Source organism: Odocoileus virginianus, chromosome 4 (genome assembly GCF_023699985.2).
Source record: "Odocoileus virginianus isolate 20LAN1187 ecotype Illinois chromosome 4, Ovbor_1.2, whole genome shotgun sequence".
In the NCBI taxonomy this organism is placed as follows: domain Eukaryota; kingdom Metazoa; phylum Chordata; class Mammalia; order Artiodactyla; family Cervidae; genus Odocoileus; species Odocoileus virginianus.
In genome coordinates this window covers 6,937,426-6,952,031 of record NC_069677.1, presented here as the reverse complement: position 1 = coordinate 6,952,031, position 14,606 = coordinate 6,937,426, and the positions used below count along the sequence as shown (strand labels likewise).

Here is a 14,606-nt window from a genome sequence, read left to right as displayed (position 1 = left end):
TTATGACGATTCAGAGAACTTACTTGAATATAGTCACAAACATGGCTGTTCTCCAACTCCAGCGCCAGCCATACCGGATGAAGCCTCGTGTAGCAGCACGATGGGCAGATTGCTAAAGTTAATAAAAAAGGCTGTGAGGTTCCGAGACACCTTGATACTTTCCCTATTCTAAAACTGTGGTGGAGGAATGTCAGCTAGGAAATAGGTAGGATAGGTAGGGACACCTAAATAGGTAGAAACAATAGAAAATCTCTAGAAATATCATTCTTCAATCACTGAAACTTAAGCAAATGTACCATGCGCACTCTATTCTATCACAGGGTATAAAAGGAACTAAGAAATGCAGTGTGAACCAAGTAATTCATCAATTAAATAGCAACTAAGACTCTATATGACAAATACTATGACAAACATAAAAGCAGTATTAGACATGCTTTTTTTTCAAGAAATTGTGGGGAAAAGAAAAAACAGAAAATAAAAAGGAACACTGAGTAAACCATAAACGGTAAGGATTAAAGTAATACAGATGTGCACGAGAGGAAGAAAGGAAGAAAAAACCCTAACCTTTACTGACCACCTTCTATGTAAAAGTTGCTAACATATTACCTCATTTAATCTTTACAACATTTTCTTCAAGCAGGTGTTAAAAGGCATTAAGAGGACATTTCTAACCAAGATCACTCAGCCAACAAAGAATAAAGTCAGAATTGGAAGTTAGGTTGTCTGTTTCCACTGCTCATTTTCATTAACCACCATGAAGCGAGTCTGGCATAATATTGTGAGGGTAAAGCCTAGATTTTTAAAGAATCTGACAGAATCCCTAGGTGTAGTCTTATCTACTATATGATACTGTGCAAGTCAAAACCTCTCTGAAAGGTATCAGTGCAAACTCATGGCTTTTAGCAAATAGGTAGACAAATACAGAAACAGAGATATATATGTATGAAAGTGTATATAAATCACACACATACATACACATTTCCTAGCTCTATCTGCCTAGACACCATCATACCTCAGTAGCAATGAGCATGCCTAGCTCCAGATCTTGTTTTTTAAATACCATTTTCTTTTTGCCACTTTATTTTTTTTTTAATTGAAGGATAATTGCTTTACAGAATTTTGTGGTTTTCCGTCATACATCAACAAGAATCAGCCATAGTTACACCCATGTCCCCTCCCTCCCAAACCTTCTTCCCCATCCCACTCCCCTAGATTGTCACAGAACCCCTGTTTGAGTTCCCTGAGTCATTTAAACGCCATTTTAAAAGAAACAAAGCTGTTGTTGAAAAGATGAACCAGAAACACCATGCTGTGCCCCAAAGTAAAGATGCGCTCAAAGACTACTGGAGACATCATTAAAAGGACACAGGAGCTAGCCTGAAGGGGTTCCAACAGTCTAAATCCAAGCCAGGTATCAAAATAAAGATGATAATAATGGATTAGAAAACCATAGAATAACACGAGTCAACAGTCCACACTGAATAAATTATAAATGGATAAATGGACAAATAGAGGAAAAGTGAAAGCTCTTCCTTATAGCACAATACTAACCAATAAATATACATGGACGATGGAATTAGAAAATGGACATTTGGTTACCACCACAGTAATAACTATTTTAGGAAAGAATCAGCATTGACTACTGAAACCAGAGGGTGAAAAATTGATGAAAAATAGGATATTTGCATAGTCTCAAAGTATCTAATAAGTATTCCTAAGATACTTATTAACCACAAAGGGAAAAACTCAATAATTTTATAGTGGATAAACATGGCAAGGACCATCTGAGTTAAGTGATTAAAGTTAAGTATCCCCAGTAGAGGGACAAATAGGTATCTCATGCTCCTTATCATTACTTACTGGGAAGGATACAGTATCAATTGTAGGATATTCCTGTGAAAACACTTAAGTGAAATTTAATCACAAGAAAACATCAAATGTCCAAATCGTGGGACATTCTACAATACAAAATAAAAGGCCCAAGTCTTAAAAAATATTGAGGTCATGAAAGTCAAAGAACAATAGAAAAACTGCTCCAAATTAAAGGAGAATGACTAGAGAGGCACAACAGGCAAATTCAACATCTGATCCAGTACTAGATCCTGGATCAGAAAAAAAAAATTTTAATAACTTGTTTACTTTAAAAATAATGTTAGTGGGACAATAAGCAAAATTTACATAAAGTCCATTGATAAGATAATAGTACTCTATCAGTATTAAAGTCCTGAATTGCATAATAATATTGTGGTTATGTAAGAAAATGTCTTTGTTTTTTAGGAAATGTATGCTGAAGCATTCACCATGTCTAAAACATACTCCCAAGCAGTTCACAAAAAAATAACAGCATGCCTTATACAGAGAGAATAAGAAAGCAAATGTGGTAAAATGTTAACATTTGGAGAATCTGACTGAAAGGTGTACAGGAATTCTTTGTACAGTCAGCCTTCTGTATCCCCAGATTTGGAACCTGAGGAAGTGGAACCACGGATATGGGGGACGTATGGTACTATGGTTTTTTTTTAAATAAAAGACTCAAGCATTTGTGGATTTTGGTATCCACAGGAGTCCTGGAATCAATCCCTCTTGGACATTACAGGACACTGGCACTACTTTTGCAACTTTTAAAACTTGACACAATTAAAAAAAACACCACAAATTTTAAAAAACAAAAAATTCTGAGCCATAACTTCCTCACTAGGACAATAGAACTGACATACAGATTTAAGATAGAACAAATGAGTCAGCACTCAACAAACTGTAAAGCTCTAAATGTTACTGATTATTTTAGTGTGAGCTAGTGGACTGCCCACAGGCTTTCTGAATAGGATAAATACACTACAGCTGAGCCTTGATGATTTAGCAGGAGATTAGAAATATACTTCAGAAAGTAAAGCCATGGTCGTGATCAATTCTAGTAAGAAAAGTGGTCTGACAAAGTTTGAGTATGCGCTATAGCATTAGCACTTCCATTGTTGCTGAGTACAGACTTTGTTTCCTAAATCTTCTCAACCCTACTATCTAACTAGATGATTAAGTATAAAGTGAACAGCTAAAACTGGCATGCCCCCAAATACTATTAGAACACCAGTACATACCACAGCATCAAGCTGGTTGCGGTAAACTTCTGCTTGGCTCTGCTCAATGTAGCGCTGTTTAGCATGAATAAATGCTGGTATTCCCCCATATGCCCAGCCGATGATGCCTGCTGAAATTGCTGCCTTGTAAATATCCTGAAGTTCTTTTGAAGTTCTCTGCTGTTCACTAAAACATCAAAAAGACAATGTTGTTTGGGATTAGTTTATGGATACTGCTCTCCAAAAGACAGTATGATCAGAATTATCCCAAATGCTAAACAGGACTTAAATTTTTCATGATGGGCAGAATCAATTAAACCTTCTGATGAATTAAATAATTATATTACAAGTAGCTCAAATCTCAGTCAAAACTAATCTATGCTTTCAGAAGTTAGGTTAGTAGCTATTCTTGGGAAGGCAGTGACAGAGAAGGGGCACAAGGGGGAGCTTCTGGGACACTAACAGTCTCAGGGCTGGATACAGAGTTAGGTTTAGTGAAAAGTCACAGACAGGTATACTTATGTACATTTTTCTAGGCGCATATTTTATTTATACTGCAATAAAAAGGTTTTTTAAAGGGTTATTTTATTTGATGACTATTACAGCTCTACTATATCCCTGGAAACAGAAAGAATTTATAAACTGGAAGCAGAAATTAACAATTCCCTTTTTGAATTTTTAGATAACTTTTGGAAATTATAAAAACTTATGGGATCTTAGGACAATGTATGCAAGAATGAATACCTATATGTAAAAAAAACCCCAAAATTTTATCTTTCTGAATATTTAATTTTTATGTCATGCTCAGATGGGCCTGTACTATTAAAGACCACTAAATGAGAAAGCTCATGATGCAGTGGGCAGCACAGACCAACCTAAAATAAATGGGAAAAGCTACCATCTCATTCAATCTATTACTCTCAAAAGCATTAGAAACTAGAAGCTATATTGCAGCTTCCAAGATGTCCTCTGAAAATTGCTCTAACAAACAGCTAAGTTTGTAAGCGTTTAGTTACTAGAAGTAATGGCCCTCCTACATAAGTAAACTACTGAATATTAATTTTTTACAAACTACTAACTTGCTTTCTTCTGAGACTGTACAAGTGTGTATCTAATTCTAATTCTATCTAATTTATCTAATTCTAACAACAACATTTCTGAAATCAGAATCAGTGAGTTCCTATAGTGCCCGCATATACAAGAGAGAAACCTAAATAAAATTTCTTGACAAATGAATTCTTATATCAATAGGAAAAACTGCTATAATCTGAACTTTATATTTTATCCTGTATAATGAATAAAACCAAAAACATTTACATAAAAAGTGGGAGAACTCGGAAAAAAGAAAATGAAAAAAGAGCTGAAGATTTAACAAGCCAGGAAATGCATACGATATCCTCTTTTTCGTCCTCTGAAAAATTCCATGACATAGCGATATTTTTTCTCCATATTATCAGCAGACACTCTAAAAGTTACATGATTGGGCCTAAGAACTAAGGAATGGTAAACAAACAGGGAAAAGTGGTGGAAAAGACCTAGACTATAAGTAGCAACAATGGAGTTGTAGTTCTGGTTCTGTCATCCACTGCTAAGTGACCTACAGGTAGACACAATCATTCTGAACCTTGGTTTCCTCACCCATGACATGGAGGGGACAATGAAAGTTATATTAAATTATCTTTCAAATTTCCTTCAGCTCCAACATTCTGTGGCTTATAAAGCTGATCAAAATAACCTTTTTCAAATGAATTTGAGTCAGTTCCAGTGAGTTGGATGAACTTAGAGCCTGTTATACAGAGTGAAGTCAGAAAAATGAATATCATATATTAATGCATATACATGGAATCTAGAAAAATGGTACTGATGAACCTATTTGTAGGGCAGGAATAGAGATTCAGACATAGAGAACAGACTTATAGACACAGCAGGGGCAGGCAAGGGTGGGAAGAATTGAGACAGTACCATTGAAATTTACACGTTACCATATGTAAAGTGAACAGACAGCTCATGGGAAGCTGCGGTGTAACACAGGGAGCCCAACCTGGTGCTCTGTGACAACTTACTTGTGTGGGATGGGGTGGGAGGTTGGGAGGGGGAGGTTCAAGAGGAAGGGAACCTATCGCTGTTTCATGTTGCTGTGTGGCAGAAACTAACACAACATTGTAAAGCAACCATCTCCAATTAAAAATAAATCAACAAAAATAAACCTTTTCTGTTGTGTACTACATAGGATCGTTCACAAATATCTCAAATAAATCTGGAATGACCAATGGAAAGGCGGCCTCATTATCTTTAAAATAAGATGATGAAATCTAAAGAACAATTAAATTCCACTGGCTCCCCTGCTCTATTTCAGCAAGATAATAAAGCTTCAATGTTAATTTAACCAGTTGATATTACAGTGTAGTATATGGTAAATTACTTCATAAAAAGGGAAAACTTTTCACCGGTGAGGAATAAAAATGATGAAATTAATTATCCTGAGTTTTCCATTAAAGTTAATTCAATTTAAAGGGTTATGTATCATTTATTCTGACACCACTTTACTTGTGAATCCAGCTAATATCTTTGCAACAACAGTTGCTACTGTTTTTTTATACCTTCCTTATTTGGCAGAATAAAAATTTTAACAACTGTGCTTTCTCTCCAACCTCCATTTTTGTGGCGGGGAGGAGGGCTACTGTTCAAGAAGCATCAGAATGTGGCATCAAGTGATACACGAGAAAGAATACTGGAGTCCTCCAAATGTTGGTTCTAGGGTCACTAAATAGCTTGCTCTAATTCTTCTAATTTGTAAAGTCAGGGGATTATATTAAACACTAAGTTTAGACTCCCTAAACATTCCTAAAAGTTCTTACTTTCAGTTAGTCTCACCCTCTCCATCTGAAAACCGGCCTGTCAATTAATAGAACTACCAAATAGCAATGTTAGGATAAAAGCTTGGAGTACATTACATTAAACTCCAAATCCCACAGAAATAAATCACACCACCCTGGGGTCCTTCGCTCCAGATGACCCAGGCTGCAGGTCACCTGCTTCGTAGCCCCTCCCCACAGACCGTAAGCACTTTTACTCTTTGACAAACAGCTCCCGGAGGCGGTCCCATCCGGATTCCGGGTATTGGGGTTCTGAGACGAAGGAAGACAGTTCCTGGTCCTCTACAAGAGCCTTGGGATCGGCGGGCACAGCTTCGGCAGCAAAGACCCGAGGAAAAGGACTCAGCGTCCTGCAGAGGAAGCTCCGTGGGGCCAGCGGCCGCGCCTCCATGATCCTCTCCGAACCTGTCGACAGACACTCGCTTGGGCGCTTAGGAGGCCAAGGCCTCACGGAGGTGTGGTGGGGGTAACTGCAAGAGGAATGGGCAAGTATCTTTACACTAGCCCCGAGTTAATTTGCGGCCATATCCGCCGACACACCACTTGACACACAGGCCCTCCGTGCCAAGCCTAACTTTGGAGGAACTTGGACACACGAGACAGGAAGTCCCTCCTCAACGAGGGCAAAGGCTGCGGGACGGCGCAAAAGCGGAACTGAAGCCGACACACTTCCGGCTGGGGTCGGGACGGTGCCAGGCCAGCCCGCCGGAAATGAGGTAGTGTCAAGGAGCCACGCTCAGTGCAGTGTGACTTCCGGTGTCATCCTCCTCACATTTCTGCAACAGGAAAGCAGGGTAGTAAGTAAATTGCAGGCGGAAAGATGCGGTCTTACGCTGATGTGAAAGTGGCTCAGTCAAATCCGACTCTTTGCGATCCTATCGACTATAGAGTTCATGGAATTTTCCAGGCCAGAATACTGGAGTGGGTAGCCTTTCTCGTTCCCAGGGGATCTTCCCAACCCAGGGATTGAACCCACGTCTCCCGCTTTGCGGGCGGATTCTTTACCAGTAAGGCCACAAGGGAAGCCCAAGAGTACTAGAGTGGATAGCCTATCCCTTCTCCATGGATCTTCCCGACCCAGGACTCGAACCAGGGTCTCCTGCATTGCAGGCGGATTCTTAACCAACTGAGCTATCAGGGAAGCCATTTAAAACAGCAGAAATGCCGTGAAGAAGAAAAAGTGCGGTGTTCATTACAAGTGGAGTACGGAAAGGGGAAGGCAATTTGGGCAAATGCATCCTAACCTACTCTGTCACAGACTTCCGGGCTGGACGGGGTTCATTCTGGTTTTCAGAAAAGACCGAGGCATTGAAGAGGAGTACTGGTGCCGGGTGCCCCGAGATTTCCAGAACAGTTTTTAAAGAAATCCGCTCTGGTGCTCGCTTCGGCAGCACATATGCTAAAAAAGAAATCCGCTCTGGGCTCCACAAGATAGGTTTTACTCCCCTTAGTTTATATGCCTACTGTTTCTCAAAAGGCAGGACACTTTCTGGAATTTCTACCAGGTGTTGACTTAATAGTTATAATAGCAATAATATCCCGCCACTACAGCTTTCATTAACATATACTTCAAAGTATAGTTTTTATTAAAATGTACGCATTTAAAATATTCTCAAACTGGTTTGTGTTATTTCATTTAAGCTCTGCCAGCAACCAATCCTTACTCATCCTTATTGCTTTCTAGGTTTAAGTCTAAACCGTTACACTCTTGAGTGAGATAAGGTAAATAGATTTCTGGAATTTGACAGCTGGAATTCTATAGATAGGGCGCTGGGAACTGACTGATAACAGTGACTAGCTGAGTTAGTCGCGGCGCCAGGAAGATCTCTGATGTCTGGGAGAGGGGATTAGATTCAATTCCCATCATAGCATTTACTACATCGCATCATTATTTCCTATTTACTGTGTCTCAGTAGACTAACTTTGAGGTCAGGGATCATGTATGTGCATTTCTGTATCTCCAGTACCTACATTCACATAAGTCTTTGAATCAAGCCTTCAGATCCTTGACTCCTGGCTCTGGCTGCGGATTGCTGCCTAACCCATACAGGCAGAGGTGGGCACCATATAAAGTACCAAGGTGTGAAAGCTCAAGGAAATGGCTATGCAATCTGTCTAGTCTACATGTGGAAAATCTAAATGCTTAAGATGACTCCACAATCATTCTGGGATGAGGAGGACTTTAAATTGGAGGGTGGGAGTGTGGGCAGGTATTACTGAAATAATTGATATACAACTTAAATGCTCCCTCAGTACCTTATAGGTAACAAATGAGATTAACAGGCAAATTTTGCTAACGCCATAGCTGCCTTCTCATTTGGGTAACTAAGCCTCTTTCTTAAGGTTCCCTTTGTCATCTGATCACTCAAGAAGTCTCCAGATCCTAGGCCTGCTCACACTGTTGCTGCTATTCCACCTCAGCTCCTGAGACTACTTGTCACTCTCCTACTCTCCTGCTGCTCCAAGCCCTTGGGGTTTACCTTCCTTTCCTGTTGTTCAGTTGCTAAGTTGTGTCTGACTCTGACCCCACGGACTGTAGCATGCCAGGCTTCCAAGTCCTTCATTATTTCCCTGAGTTTGCTCAAACTCATGTCCATTGATTCGGTAATGCCATCCAACCATCTCATCCTCTTTTGCCCCCTTCTCTTTACCTTCCTTTACCACTATGGAAATATTCTCCCTTTTCTGTGGTCTGTTTTTTTGAAGGTTCTCAGAGCAACATTAAACCAAAACGTGTTATTCGGTTCACTTGGATCACTCTGTTTCACATTTAGCTTGCTCCTTTCCAGGATATACCTTTGCCACCAGAGTAAAGGCATCAGAAAAATTTCAGTGCAGTCACCACACTGTCTGGAACCACTATTCTACCCTCGGACTTCTTGCTGATTTCTGCTTACAGAACTCAGCCTCTTGCCCCATCATGAATTTTCCCCCAGGTGTCAGGTTCCCTTTCCCTCCTAGGTTCTCTGGGTACTGCCCTTGCTACATAAATTATATTATGTATGATATAAACTGTTACCACAAAGAAAGAGAATAAACCTTCAGAACTCCAGGGACCATTTAACCTTCAAAGTGTAACTCAATTTTTACCTCCATTAAGTTTCCAATCTGCATCAGACAGAAATGTCTTCTACCTTTAAACTTCAAATCCACATTGTCTTTATGAATAATTGGCCTTATGATTAAGGCCTCGTGTCCCCTTAACCACCTTCTGCCTATGCAGCCTCTCATACTTTGTTTCTACTTTGCCATCTCAACTAGAGAGCTGCTTCATGCTAGGGAGCCTGGTGTAAACATTTTCTTACCTCCCACTGTTTGTATACAGTAAATGCTCAAGTATTTAATAAATTATTAAATAAGTGATTTGTAATTGTACCCTTCTGTCTAACACACACCCTCCCTTGGGATGCAGTGGGATTATATTAAGTGAAGGCATCTTTGGTGGCACAAGAAGATGTGTTTTTACATATCCATGTGTGTGTGCTCTTCTTCACAGTCAGAGCAGGTGCAGAGTAGGAAGCTATCCTCTTCAGAACTGACCCAGAAAAGCCTACTGACATTTTTTTTAGGAATTCTGGACTGAGAGACAGAGCATGTAGTCTCCGGATCTGCACATGGCAGCACTCTAGGGACTATGCAAATTCTTGCTGAGATTCCTAGAGCTGCTCCACTTTCTACCTTTCCAAGTACTCCAAGATGCCCTCATATCCGTCTAAAAAGTTCTTTTGCTTAAACCAGCTACATGCTAGGGAGCCTGTTGTAAACATTTTCTTATCTCCCACTGTTTGTATACAGTAAATGCTCAAGTATTTGATAAATTATTAAATAAGTGATTTGTAATTGTACTCTTCTGTTTAATGCACACCCTTCCTTGGGATGCAGTGGGATTATGTTAAGTGAAGGCATCTTTGTTTCTATTTTCTTCTACTAGGAAAACCTGATGTAACAGCAGAATAAGGTGGAACACTGACATCACACAGATGATACTCCCCAAATAAAGAAAAATCATTCCTTGTGTTATCCAAGTATCTCACTTTACTCAAATAAACTCAGTTATTCTCTTTTCTTGAAGAAAAGTGTGGCTTTTATCTCTGAGAAGGAAAGGGTAAGTTTGGAATTCAGCTAGTATTAACAAAAAACAACTTTCAAAAGTTATGGAGATAAAAAATTACTTTCAAAACCATACATTTTATATGTCATTACACCCATCTTCATTATCATCTACACTGAGGTAAACAAATACATGTAAAATCTGAATAACATCTGCTGTACTTAAATACAAATGGTCTTATTAACTCTTCAAAGGACAGATGAGAAGTTGCATTGATCCAATTCTTACAGTCTTGTCCAATCCCTCTTGAAGCCAATGGCTGGGCAGTCTGTAAACAGGATTTAGTTAAGCGTACTGTCCCCATCCATCCATCCATCCTTCCAACACTGTTCTGTGCATTCTTCTGTGTGAGGCACTGTGCTGGATAATGGAGAAACTGGGGTAAGTAAAACATGATTCCTACCCATCAAGAAGCTCATAGGGGAAAAAAAAAAAGCTCGCAGGAGAAACAGTCAAATAACTACAGTGTAATGTCATATAATACAGGCTCGAGAAAAATATTATGATAGCCTCTAACTGCCTAGAGTAATGAAAATAAGGAGTCTGAGAGATAATGCTTGAGTTGGAAAGACTTCATGGGAAATGCACCTTCAGCTGCTAATCCAAAGGACAGAAAATTTTGCTCTTAGTTTTGTTGTTCAGTCACTAAGTTGTGTCTGACTCTTTGTGACCCCACAGACTACAGCAGGCCAGGCTTCCCTGTCCTTCACCACTTCCTGGAGTTTGCTCAAACTAATGTCCATTGAGTTGGTGATGCTATCCAACCATCTCATCCTCTGTTGCCCCCTTCTCCTCCTGCCCGCAATCTTCCCCAGCATCAGGGTCTTTTCCAATGAGCTGGCTCTTCGCATCAGGTGGCCAAAGTATCGGAGCTTCAGCATTAAGTCCTTCCAATGAATATTCAGAGTTGATTTCCTTTAGGATTGATTTGTGTGATCTCCATGCTGTCCAAAAGACTCTCAAAGAGTCTTCTCCAGCAACACAATTCAAAAGCATCAATTCTTTGGCGATCAGCCTTTTTTATGTTCCAACTCTCACATCTATACATGATTACTGGAAAAACCATAGCTTTGACTATATGAACTTTTTTTGGCAAAGTGATGTCTCTGCTTTTTAAAACACTGTCTAGGTTTGTCATAGCTTTTCTTCCAAGAAGTAAGTGTCTTTTAATTTCATGGTTGCAGTCAATATCTGCAATGATTTTGGAGCCCAAGAAAATGAAGTCTGTCACTGTTTCCATCCCCCCCCCCCCCCATCTATTTGCCATGAAGTGATGGGGCCAGATGCCATCTTAGTTTTCTGAATGTTGAGTTTTAAGTCAACTTTTTCACTGTCCTCTTTTACCCTTGTGGCTCAGCTGTTAAAGAATTCGCCTGCAATGCGGGAGAACCAGGTTCAGTCCCTGGGTTGGGAAGATCCCCTGGAGAAGGGAAAGACTACCCACTCCAGTATTCCAGCCTAGAGACTGTATAGTCTATGGCGTCGCAAAGAGTTGGATACGAATGAGCAACTTCCACTCCACTTTCACCCTTGTCAAGAGGCTCTTTAGTTCCTCGTCATTTTCTGCCATGGTATCATCTGCATATCTGAGGTTGCTGATATTTCTCCTGGCAATCTTGATTCCAACTTGGAACTCATCCAGCCTGGCATTTCGCATGATGTACTCTGCATAGAAGTTGTTAATAATAAGCAGGTTGACAATATACAGACTTGACGTACTCCTTTCCCAATTTGGAACCAGTCTGTTATTCCATTTCTGGTTCTTTTGCTTCTTGACCTGCATTTAGGTTTCTCGGGAGACAGGTAAGGTGGTCTGGTATTCCCATCTCTTTAAGCTTTTGGTTTAGTCAGAAGAAAATTAAAATAGAATGATAATATTTACCAGGGCCTCCTACTGATAAGGCAAAACCACAGTACAACTCAGAAATCTGGATGTCTTATTGCCAGATTTACGGCACCTAAGGACACAGTCCCCATGAGTTTTTAATACTCAAAGACAAAATTCAATTTTAAACACTTGCCCTGTTCTATGCAATGATCTTATCAGAAAGTCCTCTAAGAAGGTCCATAGGCTTATAGTTTCGTGAAAGGGAGTTTAAATGGCCAAATGCATATTTCATAAATGGAAATATAGTCCCTGATTTTATATAACTGAATCTCACATTTACTAATTTTGGAACCAGTTGATATCAAACAGTTCTTAAGAGGCAAAGGAAAAGAGTTGATTTCTCAGTGGAAATTTTGGGCCTAAAGAACAAGGATAGTTCTGAGTCATTGGACTATATGGGTTTTAAACTAGAAGTTTTTCCTCATTTTTGACTATGTTAGGGAGAATATCCTGAGGTTAAACTACTATCCACATGTCTTTTTCAAAAAGGAAAAAGGAAGCACTCCAACAGGATGTGCCCTGCAACAGGAATCTCCTGTGTGAGTAAGTGCTAAAGCTGACTGCTCTCAACTCCCAACTTGACACCGTTTCACACATGAAGACTCCTTGAGATCCCAGCAAGCGTGGACTGCTGCCAACTCAAGCACGAAAAATCTTAAGGGTGTGTGAAGAATGAGGAAGAGTTGCTGTTTTATGCAAATTCCTTTAAAGAGTAAGGACTATTTCCTAAATTTATCAGGAGGTTTTTTTTTTTTTAATCAGGAGGTTTTTAATCATTCTTTTTTGAAAGAGAACATAAAGGATGTGAAGGCACAAAAAGGGAAGCTGAAATCCAATTGCAATGACTACTCATGCAATTGGCCCCTTTCTACATGGCTTTATAGAAACCTCTTGAGTACCAAAGAGTTTTTGTACGTGTTTACAAAAGAAAGCTCCTACATTGTTTCATGGCACACTGCTGCTTCCTTAGACCTTTCAGAAAATAATCCCCAAGTATTCTTTACAAACCCTAAAGGGCTTTCTACATTAAAATACAGCGACAGAGATCAAGTGTAGAATAAGTGCAGAACTGTGGTGATGAGTTGTACTAGTTTCATATGAGTGACTTTCTACTCAAAAGAATGAGACAAAGGGCATCACCCCATGGGCACAGTCAGTTTCACAGTGTGGACATACACATATGGATGATCTGAGGCACAAGCTGTGATTGGCTCTAAGAAGATGAAAGGCAGAATCAGGTTCAAAACCCACATCTCACGATTTCTGGTCCTTCTTTAGTAAAGATGTTGAGCGACTTCCTAATTGTATTCCACACAATTTGGATCTTTCTCCTAAGTTGCTCCTGGTACAGCATGATAAGGAAAACCAGATATCTGACTTGGTAACAGTATCCAAGGTATAGGTGTCACATTCACAGCAAGCCTCTCACCATAGGATATCTGAGGTCTGATGCCATAAAGAGGACTATGGCCTGATCATGACTACTAGAGTTCAGTTTTCAAAAGGTTGGGTACAATCTGATTGTAGCCTTTCCTTCTTGTTACGTTATAGGACAGGAATTTAGAGTATTCGGTCAACAGGTTCTCCCAGTAACAGGTGATATCATCCATCTTCAAGTGGTTCAGAATAAACTGGCTTCCCCTAGAGACAAGATTAACAAGAACAGTTAAAGCATAACATTTAATAAAACTAGTAGCTTACATTTGAGTACTTACCTGTGCCAAGCACTGTTCAGAACACTTCATGTAAATTAAGTCTTTGATCTTCAGAACCAACTCTACAGCCATCGTATCTACTGCTGCTGCTGCGTCGCTTCAGTCCTGTCCGACTCTGTGCGACCCCGTGGACAGCAGCCCACCAGGCTCCTCTGTCCACGGGATTCCCTAGGCAAGAATACTGGAGTGGGTTGCCATTTCCTTCTCCAAAATATCTACTATACATGTGCATTTGGAAATAGGACATTTCCCCCACCCTTAAAAACAAATATATAAAGAGCCAATCCTCAGAAAGGGTACTTGAACTACTTCAAAGATTTCAGTCTACCTCTACAAAGGATAGGCTTGGGACATAGGTGAATGTGTGGTTTTCCCCAGGATAGCTTTGATTCTAATTATCTCTGTATAATGAGGCTGACATTCAGATAGCACCATGGTAACAACATTCTTATGATTTTGGCTTGGGAAAAGTAGGAATGATTAAAGTGGAAAAAGAAAAATGAGCAGAATTTACCTTTCAGCAATTTCTTGAGCTACATCATCATTTGCTTTTACAAACTGCAACAGCTCCCTAAAATGCAAAGAATTATTAGGTTTTGAAATACAGACCATGCTCATTAGTACTAAGCAGAGAGATCACAGACTGAGGTCTGTAGTTAATCTTTAGATATATGGATGTTGGGTTTTTTTAAAAGTAAAGCTATCGGGTCCTCACAGGATCAAAATAGCAACAAAAAAAGTACTCTGCACATAGGCTAAACAGTCTATTGTAGTTTTGGAACATATTTGGGAAAACAGAGAAATGTTCAATGATACACACCAAAAATCAATAGTGAAGAAAAAATTTCCCTCCTGTCTCTTGCTCTGGTCCCCAGAAGAGGGCACTGGGCTTATATTTCTGGCCCTCCTCTGCATGCCGTCCTAACTCTTCCCATCATGAGA

At 39.7% G+C, this 14,606-nt stretch overlaps 2 protein-coding genes across 10 annotated transcripts in view; both read right to left on the bottom strand.

Annotated features, from left to right (window-relative positions):
- The window catches only part of TIMMDC1 (translocase of inner mitochondrial membrane domain containing 1), a 46,822-nt gene extending 40,211 nt beyond the window's left edge, over positions 1 to 6,611 (bottom strand). For all 4 annotated transcript variants that reach the window (XR_011487202.1, XR_011487203.1, XR_002313571.2 and 1 more), the window contains exons 1-3: positions 6,148 to 6,611; positions 3,096 to 3,261; positions 24 to 112 (exon numbers count right to left, since the gene is read on the bottom strand). Coding sequence is in view for 1 of the 4 variants with exons in the window: in XM_020891741.2 (XP_020747400.2) it covers positions 24 to 112; positions 3,096 to 3,261; positions 6,148 to 6,341 (449 nt within the window). In the remaining 3 variants the exon portion in view is untranslated. The remainder of the gene's footprint in view (positions 1 to 23; positions 113 to 3,095; positions 3,262 to 6,147) is intronic.
- Positions 6,612 to 9,962: 3,351 nt separating this feature from the next.
- POGLUT1 (protein O-glucosyltransferase 1) overlaps positions 9,963 to 14,606 on the bottom strand; it is a 28,337-nt gene continuing 23,693 nt past the window's right edge. For 4 of the 6 annotated variants that reach the window (XM_070466011.1, XM_070466012.1, XM_020891748.2 and 1 more), the window contains 2 exons: positions 14,179 to 14,235; positions 9,963 to 13,590 (listed from right to left, as the gene is read on the bottom strand). In XM_070466011.1, coding sequence (XP_070322112.1) covers positions 13,434 to 13,590; positions 14,179 to 14,235 — 214 coding nt within the window. In that variant the 3' untranslated portion in view covers positions 9,963 to 13,433. Of the gene's footprint in view, positions 13,591 to 13,664; positions 13,833 to 14,178; positions 14,236 to 14,606 lie in introns of all 6 variants that reach the window. The other 2 variants (XR_011487201.1, XR_011487200.1) reach the window with 2 other exon arrangements.